The sequence below is a fragment of the Podarcis vaucheri genome (assembly GCF_965113315.1).
Source record: "Podarcis vaucheri genome assembly, chromosome: 8".
NCBI lineage: Eukaryota > Metazoa > Chordata > Lepidosauria > Squamata > Lacertidae > Podarcis > Podarcis vaucheri.
The window spans coordinates 87,593,257-87,609,579 of NC_138766.1; the positions used below are offsets into that span (position 1 = coordinate 87,593,257).

At 43.1% G+C, this 16,323-nt stretch overlaps 2 protein-coding genes and 1 pseudogene across 3 annotated transcripts in view; all 3 read left to right on the forward strand.

The window, feature by feature from the left end:
• The first annotated feature begins 909 nt into the window (after positions 1–909).
• LOC309539511 (mas-related G-protein coupled receptor member H-like) lies at positions 910–2,159 on the forward strand. The gene has a single exon (XM_082235853.1). The coding sequence runs from the start codon at positions 963–965 to the stop codon at positions 1,959–1,961; it is 999 nt and encodes a 332-aa protein (XP_082091979.1). The 5' UTR covers positions 910–962; the 3' UTR covers positions 1,962–2,159.
• Positions 2,160–9,071: 6,912 nt separating this feature from the next.
• LOC309539513 (mas-related G-protein coupled receptor member H-like) lies at positions 9,072–15,461 on the forward strand. The gene is made up of 2 exons (XM_082235855.1): positions 9,072–9,181; positions 14,195–15,461. Exon 2 carries the CDS (start codon positions 14,239–14,241, stop codon positions 15,232–15,234), a length of 996 nt encoding a protein of 331 aa, XP_082091981.1. The 5' UTR covers positions 9,072–9,181; positions 14,195–14,238; the 3' UTR covers positions 15,235–15,461.
• The window catches only part of LOC309539528 (proto-oncogene Mas-like), a 30,092-nt pseudogene continuing 22,871 nt past the window's right edge, over positions 9,103–16,323 (forward strand). The window contains exon 1 of the transcript XR_014224545.1: positions 9,103–9,217. The product of XR_014224545.1 is annotated as a proto-oncogene Mas-like (transcript). The remainder of the gene's footprint in view (positions 9,218–16,323) is intronic.

Genomic DNA, 16,323 nt, shown 5'->3' on the forward strand with positions numbered 1-16,323 from the left:
AGATTCTGATTAGCTGCTTATTCCAGCACCACTTGCTGCTCCCACTCACCATGCCGGAGGGATGCTGAGTCAAAGCTTTTGACAGGTATGCAAATAGCTAATTTTGATATAATTCCTTAGAAAGGTAGAAGGCAAGTGTAGCTGAATGGCAATGCTGTGCATCTTTGGCTGATAGGTGGGACAAGCTAACTCCATGGAGTGTTCTGTTAGAAGGATACCGGGTGGATGGCTGGTGAAGACGGCAGGATTTTTTGGTTTCCACATCCAGTCAGAGCAGAAAGTACTAGGCAGGATAGAGTAATGGTTTGTCTAATGCATTCTACATTGTAAAAAAATTGCTATCTGGCAAAGCTATTGTGGGTCATTTTCTGATTTTCATATTTCTTATCAAACTCAATTTGGCTTGAGTTTTATTTATCCACTTGTTAAAAATCAAATTTTAATAATAATAAAATTACAGATTCCTTCCCAATTCATTCTGGCTTTTGTTTCCCTAATCACAAGAGCTGTTCAACTCCTTCTCACACTCCTCTTCTCTGTCACCCAACCAACCAATGTCCAGGACCCAAGAGGTTAGTTTCAGATATTAAGACTGAGTCAGAGACCAGAAGTTGAGAAATTTGACTTTCCAAAATGATATGCTTAGTGATATTGTGAATGTCGATTTTTTGCTCGTAGGAAAGATCCATAACCCACCGGAATATTGCATTTCCCCTCTAAGGCTTGGAAACTGATGAGTTTTAACAAACATTCCAATAAACAATATTCCTAAAGTGTTTGTTTGTTAATCAGTTATGAATTCCCACTATAGCATGTCTCTTTTGCTATTGTTTGAGTGTCTCAGTTTAATATGGTTGAGCTTTATAGCCAAAACTGACTCCACATTCGTTTATTTTCTCCTGGTAGTTAGAGCTATACAAGACAAAGTACCCAAAAGTAATCAAAAGTACAGATACAGCAAGATGAGCAATGATGGCCTGGGATCCTTGTCCACTTTGAATGCTTCATTGGAAGAGATTGGAGAAGAAAATGGAACTGACCTCTTAACCCCCCAGGATGGTTCTGATCATGGATTGCCACAATATCGTATAGCAGACATTCTTATCTCCATCTCCATTTTACTTATTAGCATTTTTGGAATCATTGGGAATGGAACTGTCATCTGGTTTCTTGGTTTTTGCATGAAGAGGAATCCTTTCACCACCTTCATCCTGCATCTGGCTGCAGCTGACCTTGGGGCTCTCATATGCTTATTTCCTTTTTCCATTATAAATCTTCTGAGGTCATTTTTATCTTTACCTCCCTATATGCATTGGATTGTAACAGTGGTTTCCATTCTTTTTTTCTTCATGTACAACACTGATCAATACCTGTTGACGGCCATTAGCATGGACAGGTGTGTTTCTGTTGTTTTCCCACTTTGGCATCGATGCCACCGACCACCACACTTTTCCACCCTTGTGTGTGCCACAATATGGATCATTGCTTTCCTGCTCACTGCAATCAACTTGATTGTTTCTATTCTCAACATTCTACCGCATACCATTTTCTACCACCTTCTCATGAATGCTATACTTTGCCTCCCACTCATGACTGTTTCCACTCTGGTCCTGTTTATAAAAGTTTACTTCAGATCACAACAGAGGAAGAAGGGAAAAGCTTTAACAGCCATCCTACTTGCCCTCCTCCTCTTCCTCTTCTTAGCTTTCCCATTTACTTGCATTTTATTAATCAGTTTCTTCACTTTACTTATAGACTATAATATTGAATTTTTTGCAATGTCTGTTGGGTTATTATGCAGCTGCCTGAATAGCAGTATTAACCCACTGATTTATTTCCTGATTGGGAGAAACAAGAGGGCTCGATCCAGGGAGAGCATGAAGGTCATACTCCAGAGACTTTTCAAAGAGGAGGAAAACTGCAGAGAGGGACAAGAAGTTCCAGTTCAAACCCGGATGTGAAGAAATACTTCAAACTAGCTAGGAAAGCTTCATTTTCTATCTCTTGGTGTATTTCTTGGTACTTGTTTTCCTCTGTACTCACTATTTTATGATTTTGGATTTATTTACTCTGTTAATTTTTGTCCTTGTTTCAGGAGTACCGTTAAAAGCCCCTTGGATTGCCCATTTGGCAGGATAAATGCTTTGCATGTTTTAGAAAATGAATTTTTTAAAAAAGGCATCTTTAACAGTGTGAGTTGAGTGGGATGATTTGCTAAATGGTATAGAAAACAGACTCATTGCCAAAGGGAATGAAGTAAAGAAATCTTCACATGTTGAGCTCGAATGTTTGAAGAAAACAGAAGAAAGTATTTCCCCCAGATTTTTTAAAAGGTGCATGATAGAACATTCCACCAGTACAATCCCTATTTTCTGTGCTATTTGTCTAGAAAAAGAGCTGCAGAAACTAACCATAAAGGCCTGCCTTTTTCTGTTATAATTTCAATGGCACGCACTTGAGAGGTGCTGGAACTGAGTTCCAATTAGTTACGGCTAAAAAAGAGCACTGCTTATTATATGGATGTAGTGATATAGAAATGATAATTGCGTATTGAGGCCCCAAGACCTACCCCTAAAATAAATACACATTAGTTTAACTTTTGGGGCAAATTTTGGCCACAACTTTATTGAAATACAATCACGTGAGCGGTATTGGCTTAGGCATTGACTCCCCACTATAACTGACTCCACCTCTCAGGGTCATCGTCAAATGGGGTAAACCAAATGAGGGAGCAAGCTTGCTGAGAACCAACCTAAGCTCACCCCAGGGTTCCTGTGGTCCTGGCATGGCCCTAGCCCTCAAGCGGACTTTGGACAAGATCCAGGACCCCCAGATTCCTTTAACGGAATACCCAGTTCCTGGAGGGGCAGGTGATGGCCACACCTCCCCTCCCCACAATCCAACTGAGCCAATGCCTAACCACCGCCTTTCAAGTCGTGAGGATTTGCTAAGGGGTAGGCAAAAATCAAATGGCTAAAGCCAATCTGCCAAATGGAAAAAAATAATCCTATCCAGCCCCTGTTCCAATACAGGCGACCCAAACCAAAGCAAGGCCAAGTGATTCTACCTAAAGCAAGGAGGGTGGGTGTTCAGTGGTGCAAATGCAAGTGCCTCACTTGCATCACACTGCTGTTTTTAAAGCACCTGGGATCACACAACCTACTGGCTATTGGCTAAAGCCACCTGGCATGATCCCAGGGGAATGGCCAGGACTTCCAGCCCCCCCCCCCCATTTTAACCTTGTCAGGTGAGCTCTTGGGTCCCAAGCGCAACCAGGACTCTGTTATGAGGATCCCATCTATGTGCATATAGAAATACACAAAGTTCTGCCATCTACACCTTTATAGGGCAATGTGACAATTAGCAGAAGTGATTCATGGCATCAATGTGTCTCTACCTTTCCAATAAAGTTTTTGGAAAAAAAACACCAGTGGATACAGGAGGGAGATGGTTCCATATCATGTCACAATGCACTTTCCACTCAATGCTAGCCATTGATGCTTATATCCAAAGCCACACTAGACTCCTTTGCACGATGAAGAACCGACATCACCATGGACTCACCTTGACACATCATTCTCGTTAACACTTATTAAGAAGGATTAGGATGGGGCATGAGAATAAAGCAGTCAGGTGAAACCATGAGGTCCACTCTGCATTGCAGAGCAAAGAGTCATCTCTGAGCAGGGGAGAAGATGACTGGGCTCCTCTTAAGCTGATTAGCTTTTCACTGGCACAACTTAAGTGACCCACCACAGTGTGCAAAGGCTCTAATGCACGGGTGTCAGACTCAAGGCCCGCGGGCCAAATCCGGCCCGGCAGACCTCCTCATGTGGCCCGTGTAGCCGCCGCCGGCCGCCAGCGCTTTTTTTATTCTCGCTTCTTTTTTTTTAAGGAGAAAGCTTGTGTGTATTCATTGAGGAAAAGACCGGGGCGGGGGGGGGGGTGGCAGCACCGCACATTCAGAGAAAAGGAGGCCGGCCCTGGGGGCGGGCTGATGCTTTTACGTGACTGACTGGCTCGAGGTTGTGCAAACAAGTCTGGGCTTTCCCTCCGCACGAAATCTGGCTGCCGCAGTGCCGCCTCTTCGCTTTAACGCGCAGAAGGCGAAGCGCACAGGAGTCCGGCTCCGAGCAGCAAAGCGGGAAAGGAGGCACGCGCCGTCCAACCCCTTTCTCCCCCCCAGGAGAGAAAAATGTCAGACAAGCCATAGTACGTTCCTAAAGGAGGGCTCTCCCCTCCACGCTGCCCAATAGCAAGCCACGACCATTCCTGCTAGCCAATGGCGAGGCGACAGAGGACTTTTCCTTTTCGGGTGGTGGCGTTTTGGCGCGCCAGCCGAGCTCGGGGGATCAGAGCGCCGGATTCACGCCTGCTTAGCGGCTCGCTCTGCAGAGCTTTCTCCGAAAAGCAGTTGTTGCGGAGAAAGAGATATCAAGTTATAGGTTCCTCTCTCCGCGCCTCCCCGGTTGGCACCAGCGGCAACCACGCGAAAAAGCGCGCTGGTTTCTAAAGAAGTCTCGTTCCTCCCAAGGCACGTGTTTACTTTTTGCAGAGAGGAAGTTGCAAGGCGAGGAAAGCTCCTGGTAATCATAAAAATCCCATAAGGATAATTAAATTGGGATGGGGAAACTAGCTGGGAATTGCATTAGGGCCACGATCCGCAAACCACTTCCTCCGGAGCAAACACTTAAATAAATCCCAGTGGAACTTCGACCTTGCTTGTCGACATAATAGAGTGGTTACGCCTGTCGCAGGGTCTATTGTTCAAAAAGTGGCAGTTTAAACTATTTGCAGGCTACCGATCCACATCAGCCGCTAACGCAACGGAAGGAGTTTGTGGATTGGTCTGAACGTGACCATTTGTGCTCTGCGAGCAACCCCTCGCTGGGGAGAGGCTGTTTAGCACGGGAAAGACTCTTGCCTTAACCCTTGCAGAGCCGCTGCTAGTCAGTGCCTGGCAGTGCCGGGCTAGATGGACGAATGGTCCGGATCGAATTGTTACAATACTGATGAGACAAATACACCAGTCGATGGCAAGCCTTTATTCTGAATGTGGCGGTGATTTGGAATCACTACCCTGCTCCAGTTTCACCTTGTCAGTCACTAATGTGGATTAAAATGCCACCCACACACGTGAAAGCACGTATTGGAAATCAGGCTTTGGTAGTTACAGCACGTTAACGAGTCTTGAGTAAGGTACCAGTACTTACTGCCTGGAATAAAATTGGCGTGATGCATGTGGGTACTGGGAAGACAAAAGCAAAATACTGCTAGATACAGGACTCACGGGATTAAAAATAATAATAATAATAATAATAATAATAATAATAATAATAATAATAATAATAATTTATTTATACCCCGCCCATCTGGCTGGGCTTCCCCAGCCACTCTGGGCGGCTTCCAAAAGAATATTAAAATACATCAAACATTAAAAGCTTCCCTAAACAGGGCTGCCTTCAGATGTCTTCTAAAAGCCTGGTAGTTGTTCTTCTCTTTGACATCTGGTGAGAGGGTGTTCCACAGGGAAGGCGCCACTACCGAGAAGGCCCTCTGCCTGGTTCCCTGTAGCTTTGCTTCTCGCAGTGAGGGAACTGCCAGAAGGCCCTCAGTCCTGGACCTCAGTGTCCAGGTAGAACGATGGGGGTGGAGATGCTCCTTCAGGTATACTGGACCGAGGCCGTTTAGGGCTTTAAAGGTCAGCACCAACACATTGAATTGTGCTCAGAAACGTACTGGGAGCCAATGTAGGTCTTTCAAGACCGGTGTTATGTGGTCTCTGCGGCCGCTCCCAGTCACCAGTCTAGCTGCCGCGTTCTGGATTAGTTTTAGTTTCAGGGTCACCTTCAAAGGTAGCCCCACGTAGAGCACATTGCAGTAATCCAAGCGGGAATTACTTACATTATTACATTATTACAAAAAACAGTAATAATTGAATGCAGTGGCAATAATTTATGATAATAAAGAGTGGACACATAGTCCTACAGATACAACCGGCCCTTTGAGGGTGACCAAGCTGCTGATGCGGCCCCCAATGAATTTGAGTTTGACACCCCTGCTCTAATGAGGAAGCAAGCTGCTTACATAAAAGGCTAACCAAAAATCAGCCTCAGCGAGTAACACTCATCATCAAAATGGCACAAAGCACCTGGTGGGTAACAGGGAGAAATTACTGTCTTCAGTCCTAGCTCCTGCAGTCTGTGTCTGTGTCTGTGTCCATGTTTGTGGCTGTCTCTCTCCCTCTCTTAGTGTGTGTGTGATTGTCTGTGTGTGCTATTAATGAAAGTAAATATGATTATTCAAAAGAGAAGAATTAACTTGGTATTGGACTGCTGAAGAAGGATAGAACCCAAGGATTGAGAACTGAATGTGGTCTGAGGCCCAGAACTTTAATTAACTTTAATTAGCCCCATAATGTTTTGGAATTCTTTTGCATATCATTATTGTATATATAGTTATTTCCCCCCATAATATAAGTTTTGGGTTAGATGCTTTTGTAACTGTATCCTCTCACAGGAAACACCCAACTATCTTCTGCAGAAGTTCAAGCAAGATAGCTCTGGTGGCAGATAACAAGGGCCTGGCATTTAACGGTCATGAACATGTGCCCAGTAGACCATTCTCATATAGAGTCTTCTATATCACATATCTAAGTCTCATGTGCAGCAATATCAAGCTGATACTTCCCATGTTTGGGCTCCTGTACCCAAAACTATACCACCATTGCATAAGAGACATGCTTTGTGTAGCGCTGAGAGGGGCATAAAACCCCCAGAACAACCCGAAGAAAATTCATTGGAATGGGATAGGGAATGACTAAATGGAAAAAGCTAAGAACCTGGTGGAAGGGGGCATGGTGTATGTTGGTCTCTCTCTCTCTTTCACACACACACACAGAGAGAGAGAGAGAGAGAGAGAGAGAGAGAGAGGTCATCTCTTGGTCTGGCTAGATTGTAGCCTTTTTTCCTTGTCCCCAGGATGGAATGAAGAGTATTCCAAAAAAAATAGAGGCTTTAAAGAATTGATGCATGTGGGATTGGGCTGAAAGATGTTGAAGACCCACCAAAAAAAGCATATCGGCCTCCCACATTTCAAAGTTTTCCCAACAGGATTGAAAAATTAAAGAGATTAAGGCCTGCCAGCAGATCATCATGGGGAGGATATTCCTGTTGTGTTTAGAAGATATATGAGCATTTATTTTTTTCATTCACCAATACTTCGACCGCCCATAAACCGAACCGTGACAGGGTATTGTTCTACTCTGAACTCAGTATCTTATTATTATAAATCTATTTGTTAATATCCACAGATTGTATATCTCTGGGGAGACATAGAGGTAAACCCTCTTTCCATTTTTTTAAATGATAGATTTATATATTATTATTATTATTATTATTATTATTATTATTATTATTATTATTAGTTGAATTTATATACTGTCCTATAGACGGAGGTCTCAAGTTATTGATGCCAGCAGTTCTTTGTGGTCCTTTTACTTTCTTCTTGGCTATTTTTTTCATTTGAATTTTTCCCCCTGCTATACTAGCTTATGCAGAGATGGTTGTGGGCCTCTCTGACTGAAAGTCAAGGATTTTTCTAATCAGAAATTGGCAGTGGACTATACTTCATAAGCTAGGAGAGTGGAGAAAATAAATGTCAAAAGTGAGGTATCTGTGCTGGGAAACACCCTGGTAATCCCATGGATAGTATTGGGCATTGATGTCAGATGGTCAGAACATTGAGGAAAAGGAATGCTACTGACACCTGAGTGTTAGATAGATAGGATAGCCAAGCAAATTCAGAGCTGAGCCTTCCCCATGTGAGATGGACAGAGAGAATGTGAAGTGAGGAAGCAGAGCTGAGTAGAAGGTTATTTGTCGTAAGCCCACCAACCTCTCCTATTCCCACTGATCCTGCTGCTATAGTACAACAAATAGATATCATAGAATCATAGAGATGGAAGAGACCACAAGGGCCATCTATCAAACACAAGGCACATTGTAAGAAGAAAACACATCATAAAAGCAAGCTGAAGAGTTGGCCTTTGTGGAGGGCTTGTCTTTATGAATCATTTTCTTCTGATGTGATACCATCATTGCATAAGAGGCATGCTTTCTGTAGCACTGAGAGGGGCATAAAAACCCCAGAACAATCCAAAAAAAATTCAGTGGAATTGGATATGGAATGACTGAATGGAAAAAAATAAGAACCAGGTGGAAGGGGGCATGCAGTAGGTCTCTTTCTCTCTCATACTTATACTCATAAACACACACACACACACAGAGAGAGAGAGAGAGAGAGAGAGAGAGAGAGAGACCATCTCTTGGTCTTGCTACATTTCAGCCTTATTCAGAAAGAGAATTTATTTTTTCCTTGTCGCCAGTATGGAATGAAGAGTACTCAAAAAAAAAATAGAGGCTTTAAAGGATTGATGCATCTGGGATTGTGCAGAAGTGTGCCCACACCCCACCAAAAATAGCAGGTTGGCCTCCCACACATGTCAATGTCGTCCCAAGGGAGTTGGAAAATTAAGGAGATTGAGGCATGCCAGCAGAACATCATTTGGGAGGAACATACTGTTGTGTTCAGAAGCTGTTGTGGGCTTCCTTGAAGCATCTGTTTGGCCATTGTGAGACGAGGACTATTGGCTGCAGGGGCCACTGAACTGATCTAGCAGGACTCTCTGCATTTGTTCCTCAGATAAAGTTCTGCATCCCAGCCTACATTCTTCCCCAGCAGAACCAACTGCAAGCTGATTACTCTCTGAATACATTGGTTAGTCTTTCTGTTAATGGGTCAGGTGACACTCTAATCAATAAAGATATTTCTCCAGATAGGGACAAAGAGAAGTTGGACTTGCTTACCACTTGCAAACTCTCTCTTCTCAAGGGTGCTTGCTTGGGGCACTGAACTTTAGAAGGCAAGAATCTCCTCCTGAGTTTGTCAAATGCTATCCTGAGACCCAATGCACAAAACAACCAGCTTATCACACGATGCTGGCAAATGGATTACACAGAACTGAAGACACATGGGCAGAATCCTACACATCTTGCTAAGAACCAGATGAGGCATTTTAACAATTTCTGAATATCTTCCGATTACCTGATGATTCCAGCACCACTTGCTGCTCCCACTCACCATGCCGGAGGGATGCTGATCCAAAGCTTTTGACAGGTATGTGAATAGCTAAATTTGATGTCATTCATTAGCAAAGGTAAGAGGGGATCTGTAGCTGAATGACAATGCTGTGCACCTTTGGCTGATAGGTGGGACAAGCTAACTCCCTGGAGTGTTCTGTTAGAAGGATACCAGGTGGATGGCTGGTAAAGACGGCAGAAATTTTTGGTTCCCACATCCAGTCAGAGCAGAAAGTACTAGGCAGGATAGAGTAATGGTTTGTCTAATACATTCCACATTATAAAAATCTTGCTGTCTGGCTAATCTATTGTGGGTGGTTTTTCCCTCTAATTTTCATATCTCTTAATAATCTCAATTCAACTTGAGTTTTATTTTATCCACTTTTGTTAAAAATCACATTTTAAAAATTACCAAAACAGATGCCTTCCCAATTCATTCTGGCTTTTGTTTCCCTAATCACAAGAGCTGTTCAACTCCTTCTCCCACTCCTCTTCTCTACCACCCAACCATCTCACCCTCAATGTGTACGACACAAGAGATTAGTTTCCAATCTTAAGGTTGAGTCAGAGACCAGAATATAAGAATTTTAGTTCAGAAATGATATGCTTACCGATGCTGTGCCTGCAGATTTTTTTTATTTGGAGGAAAAATCCATAACCCATTGGCGAACTGCACCCCGCCGCAAGCCTTTGAAGCTGATAGGTTTGACAAACATTTCAGTGAACAATATTTCTCACATGTTTGTTTGTTTGTTTATCAGTCATGAATTCTCAGGTTCTCAGGGCTCCTCCTTACCTCATTTGGCCTTCCATTTCCCACTAGGAAAACCTTCTCTTTACTGCTGAATCGAAACACATGACCATTGGGTTTTCTGCAGATTGCTGTTCATTCCAATTCAGAGACAACGAGAGCGTTTTTCAGGGGAAAGCTGCACAGCAAATGGAAGGTCACTTGGACCATTGCCTGGAAAGTGCCTGGAAAGTGCGTGAAACTGTGCCTTTTTGGAATGGGACTGGTGGAAGGGTGGGAAAGCCCTCAATCTGAACAAGGAAAATGATCTAGCCAGAATGTGCCATGTTATTTACTCTACATAGATCTTTGCATACGTTTGTGTGTGTGTGTGCCATTGCATCCAACCATTCCGTTCTGTTCTCCTCTCCCAATTGGTTAACCATTGTCCCCCTCTTAGTCATTCAAAAGCCCCACCCCTTTCAGGTTTCATAGTTACACCTGTGGGGCTCCATACGCACCATGCAATCAAAGCATATCATTTCCCCCAAAGAAACCCAGACACAGTAGTTTTACCCCTCACCCAGTTCATCCTTGCAACTTATTTCCTCACTTTTCTTTTCTATGACACCAAGACTTTGGAGGCAAGAACCTCGTCTTAAATTAACTTTCTTGACAACCAATGAACAAAATTCTCCTTGCCACAGAATATTTGCAAACTCCTTAAGAACAGATGAAGAGTAATATGTGGAGCCCTAAACATTTTGCGGAGAGCTTGGTGAAATTTTCTCCTCCTTGGGGCTGTAGTCAATTCTGCCAATCTTCCTGGTACCTCCTCATTCCAGGACAAGATTTTGTGCTTCTTGCCTCCAGCTCACTGTGTCCTTAGACTGCTGATCAACAGTTGCTCACAGGTTGTCCCCCTCTTAGTCATGTCTCAAGTTGACATAGTTCATTTGCAAAAATGGAAGGGGAACCATAGGCAGAACTGTACATGCATTACAGGCAGAAAAGGCCAAGTTGAATCCCTGGAGAAGGGAATAGTGGGCTGGGCAAACCAATCATCTGCCTCACAAGTGCTCTACAGTGGGGATACAAGATTATTTTTTAAAAATCTCAATGTAAGGCTCATCATCATTTATTTATTTTATTACTAGCTCTCATTTTACTGCTTGAATTCACTTTAACTTGTGTTTTATTTTTCTGTTATAGTTCATATTGTTTCCTCCATAAACAGTTTACTGGTGTTGGCATGTCTCCTTCTTATGCTGGGAAATGTTATATTAGAAAATATTGGTCAAAGAGGGTCAACAGGAGAGGAGTGAAAAATGTAAGGAATGTATGTGAAGTATGTTAATGTATGTGGGGTTGAAGTGTCCCCGATGAGGAGATTTCACCCCTCCCATACCCAAGAATCTCCTGATCATCTCCTGATGGTCTCTGCTGACTCTCCAGAGAGGAGGAGGCGTGTCCTGCCTATCTACTTATTCTGCCCAGCAACATCTCTCTGTGTGTGAGAGAGAGTCAGTCAGTCAGTGTATTGGAGAAAGTGAGAGTGCTGGAGATCCTAGAGATAAGGTTGCTGCTAAGAGCAGCTGCAGACTCTCAGTGTAGCATTGATTTATGCTTAGAATATTCAGCTCTGTATATAGTTTTGTATCATAGTTGTAGTTACAGAATAAAAGGAAGATATTCTACAGAGCTGCTCTCCGAGTGGTTTATACTCTGCAAGACTCTGCAAAACTCTGCTGCGCAACGACTGTAGTATTGAGACAGTGAATCCGGTGCTCTCAGCTCTAAGCTGTGAGTCCACAGCACTGAGACCGTTTCCTGTGAGAAGGAGGTCTCTGGTGGTGCTACCCAGCTCGCCTAGCCCAGTCGGGGTTGAGGTGCATGAGTCCAGTTGGTGCACTGGCTCTAGGGCGATGCTGACACCCATGTCCCAGTAAAAACACAGGATGGTCTCGCAGCAATGTCAAAGTTGCCCCTAGTGGGGTTGGAAAATGAAAGAGCTGGTTGACAAGTAGAAAAAAACAGGAGAGGCAGGAGAGGAGACTATTGTTGTGTTCAGAAGCTGTTTGTAGGCTTCCCTTAAGCATCTGTTTGGCCCCTGTAAGACCAGGACAGTGGATTTGACTTGAGTTTTATTTCATCTGGTTTTATAAAAATCACATTTTAATAAGAAAAAACCTTATACCTGCCTTCCCAATGCATCATTTGGTTATGTTTTTATAATATGTGTTGGAAGCTGCCCACTGTGGTTTGGGAACCCAGTCAGATGGGCGGTGTACTAATAATCATAATGGCTTTTGTTTTCCTGATCACCAGAGCTGCTCAACTCCTTCTCCCGTTCCTCTTCTTCACTCCAGATTTGAAGCATTGAGCCCATCCAACCATCCCACCTCAGTGTTCTGGACACAATATGTTAGTTTGAGATGTCAAGTCTGACTCAGAGAGCAGAAGAGGGAAATTTTAGTTCAGAAATGATATGCTTCCTGATGCTATGCCTGCAGATATTTTATTGAAGGAAAAATCCATAAACCGTTGGCAAACTGCATTTCCCCCCTAAACCTTTGTTTATCAGTCATGAATTCCCACTATAGCATGTCTCTTTTATTACTGAATGTGTGGCAAGGATTGCAGCACCTAACCAACTGTAAAGGCAATATGACGAACATGGTCACAGCCAATGAGTTGTTGGCAGAGGAGCTAAACATCTGCTTCACCTGCTATGAGGCAAAAAGAGCAGATATCTTAGCTTCTGTCTGCCAGTCTACAAACTCACAGCCACCTGTTTTATATGACCATCAAGTGAAAGCTGCATTGTGGGTGGTCAATCCCTGCAAAGCTGCTGTCCCAAATGGAGTGCTGGGAATAGTGGGGGGAAATTGCACCGATCAGTTAGCAGGGGTCTTGATGAGGATTTTTAACATCTCTCTGCAAACCGCTTGTGTTCCATCATGTTTGAAAGCAGCCACCATTATCCCAGTCCCAATGAAAGCAGCAATTAACTGCCTAAATGACTATAGATCATTGCATTAACATCTGTAGTGATGAAATGTTTCGAGAGACACCTGAGAACATGTTTTCCACCGGGCTTTGATAAACACCAGTTCGCCTATAGGAAAAATAGGTCAACAGATGATGCCATTGCTTCAGCTTTTCACCTTGCAGCAAGTCATCTGGAGAAACCAGGAAATTATGTCAGAATGCTGTTTATTGATGATAGCTCAGCTTTCAATACCATCCTTCCGGACATTCTCTTCAGAAAGTTAAGGGACCTGGACCTTTCTTCTAATATCTGTGATTGGATTAAAGACTTTCTGAGAGATCAGACACAAAGAGTAAGGATTGGACCTGTTACATCTACCTCCCTGAAGCTCAGCACTGGCACTGCACAGGGATGCATGCTAAGTCCATACCTGTATTTGTTGTATACATATGATCACATTTCATCTGACCCATCTACTACAATTATTAAGTTTGCTGATGATACCACCATTAAAATGGGTTTAATTATAGGCGGAGATGAATCTATGTACAGGGGGGAGGTTCAAAAGGTATCCACATGGTGCTCAGAGAACAATCTGCAGCTACACATTGGCAAGACAAAGGAGATGGTGTTGGACTTTCGGAGGAAGAGAGGGGAGATAGCCCCGTTGTATATCATGGGGGTCTGTGTGGAGAGAGTCTCTTTCTTTAAATACCTGGGAGTCCATCTTACTGAAGAACAAACTTTGAAGGTCATACAGCACAGGTGGTTAGGAAGGCCCAACAGAGACTTCATTTCCTTAGGGTCTTGTGAAAGAACAAGGTTGGACAGCAACTGATGATTTCCTTCTACCAGTCTCATACTGTATCATAGTTTGGTACGCTGGTTTGACAGCCATGGACAGAGAGTGCCTACGGAGGGTGGTTAAGACAACACACGATATCGTGGGCTGTCCCCTGAGTCCGCTAGATGTCATTGTGGGAGACCGTTGTCTCAGAAGGGTGGGGAACATTCTAAGGGATGACTCACACCCTGGCCAGCACACGATAAGCAGCACCATCAGGTTAAAGAACATTTTCTACCCGTGGGCTGTGAGGCCGCTGAATGGAAGACAGCCACATTGCAGCTGACGTTTGGGGTTGGTGGTCGTACGACAGCGCACAGAGTGCAACAAGGACTGAGAGATTGTGGAGGGGGGCTCATTTAATCTCATTGTAAACAAGTGTACAGTGACAATAAAGTATTTCTATTTCTAATATGAGTGTCTCACTTTCATATGGTTGAGCTTTGTAGGCAAAACTGACTCCACATTTGTTTCTTTTTTCCTGGTAGGAAGAGCCATGGAAGGAGTAGCTCAGAAGTAGAGATCCTGCAAGATGAGCAATGATGGCCTGGGATCCAGGTCCCCTTGGAATGCTTCATGGGAAGATATTGGAGCAGAAAATGGAACTGACATCCTAACCCCCCAGGATGGTTTTGATCATGAATTATCAACATATCATATAGCAGACATTATTTTCCTTGTCTTAATTTCAGTTATTAGCATTTTTGGAATCATTGGGAATGGAACTGTCATCTGGTTTCTTGGCTTTTGCATGAAGAGGAATCCTTTCACCACTTTCATACTACATCTGGCTGTTGCTGACCTTGGGGCTCTCATGAGCTTACCTCCTCTTTCGATTATGAGAATTTTGACTTTATTTCCATTCTTACCTTTTTATATTAACTTGTTTGCAGTATTCGAGTATTTGTTGTTGTTCATGTACAACACTGGTCAATATCTGTTGACAGCTATTAGCATTGACAGGTGTGTTTCTGCTGTCTTCCCACTTTGGCATCGATGCCACCGACCACCACACTTTTCCACCCTTGTGTGTGCCACAATATGGATCACTTCTTTCCCGCTCACTGTAATCAGCATGATTCTTTATCTTTTTAGAGATACAATGAATCCCCTTTTCTATCTGCTTCTAATGAATGCTATGCTTTGCCTTCCACTCATGACTGTTTCCACTCTGGTCCTGTTTATAAAAGTTTACTTCAGATCACAACTGAGGAAGAAGGGAAAAGCTTTAACAGCCATCCTGCTTACCCTCCTCTTCTTTCTCTTCTTAGCTTTCCCATTAACTTGCATTTTATTAATCAAATTTTTCACTCCATATATAGACTATAATGTTGAAATTTTTGCAATACCAGTTGGGTTATTATGCAGCTGCCTGAATAGCAGTATTAACCCACTGATTTATTTCCTGATTGGGAGAAACAAGAGGGCTCAATCTAGGGAGAGCATGAAGGTCATACTCGACAGACTTTTCAAAGAGGAGGAAAACTGCAGAGAGGAACAAGAAGTTCCAGTTCAAACCCAGATGTGAAGAGTTCAAAATAGCTCAGAAAGCTTCATTAATATCTCTTGGTGGTATTTCTGGGTACTTGTTTTCCTCTGTACTCACTATTTTACTATTCTTGATTCATTTACTCTGTTAATTTTTGTCCTTGTTTTAACAGTATCGTTGAAAGCCCCTTGGATTGCCCATTTGGCAGGATTAATGCTTTGCATGTTTTAGAAAATGAAATAAAAATAAATGCCTCTTTAACAGTGTGAGTTAAGAGGGATGACTTGCTAAATGATATAGAAAACAGATTCATTGCCAAAGGGAATGAAGTAAAGAAATCTTCACATGTTGAGCTCGAATGTTTGAAGAAAACAGAAGAAAGTATTTCCCCCAGATTTTTTAAAAGGTGCATGATAGAACATTCCACCAGTACAATCCCTATTTTCTGTGCTATTTGTCTAGAAAAAGAGCTGCAGAAACTAACCATAAAGGCCTGCCTTTTTCTGTTATAATTTCAATGGCACGCACTTGAGAGGTGCTGGAACTGAGTTCCAATTAGTTACGGCTAAAAAAGAGCACTGCTTATTATATGGATCAAGTGATCTAGAAATTATAATTGCATTTCGAGGCCCCTAGACCCACCCCTAAAATAAATACACACGGACACTTATATTAGTTTAACTTTTTGGGCAAATTTTGGCCATAACTTTATTGAAATACAATCATGTGAGCAGTATTGGCTTAGGCATTAACTCCCTACTATAACTGACTCCACCTCTCAGAGTGATTATCCAATGGGGTAAACCAAATGAGGGAGCAAGCTTGATGAATCATAGAATCATAGAGTTGGAAGAGACCACAAGGGCCATCGAGTCCAACCCCCTGCCAAGCAGGAAACACCATCAGAGCACTCCTGACATATGGTTGTCAAGCCTCTGCTTAAAGACCTCCAAAGTAGGAGACTCCACCACACTCCTTGGCAGCAAATTCCACTGTCGAACAGCTCTTATTGTCAGGAAGTTCTTCCTAATGTTTAGGTGGAACCTTCTTTCTTGTAGTTTGGATCCATTGCTCTGTGTCCGCTTCTCTGGAGCAGCAGAAAACAACCTTTCTCCCTCCTCTATGTGA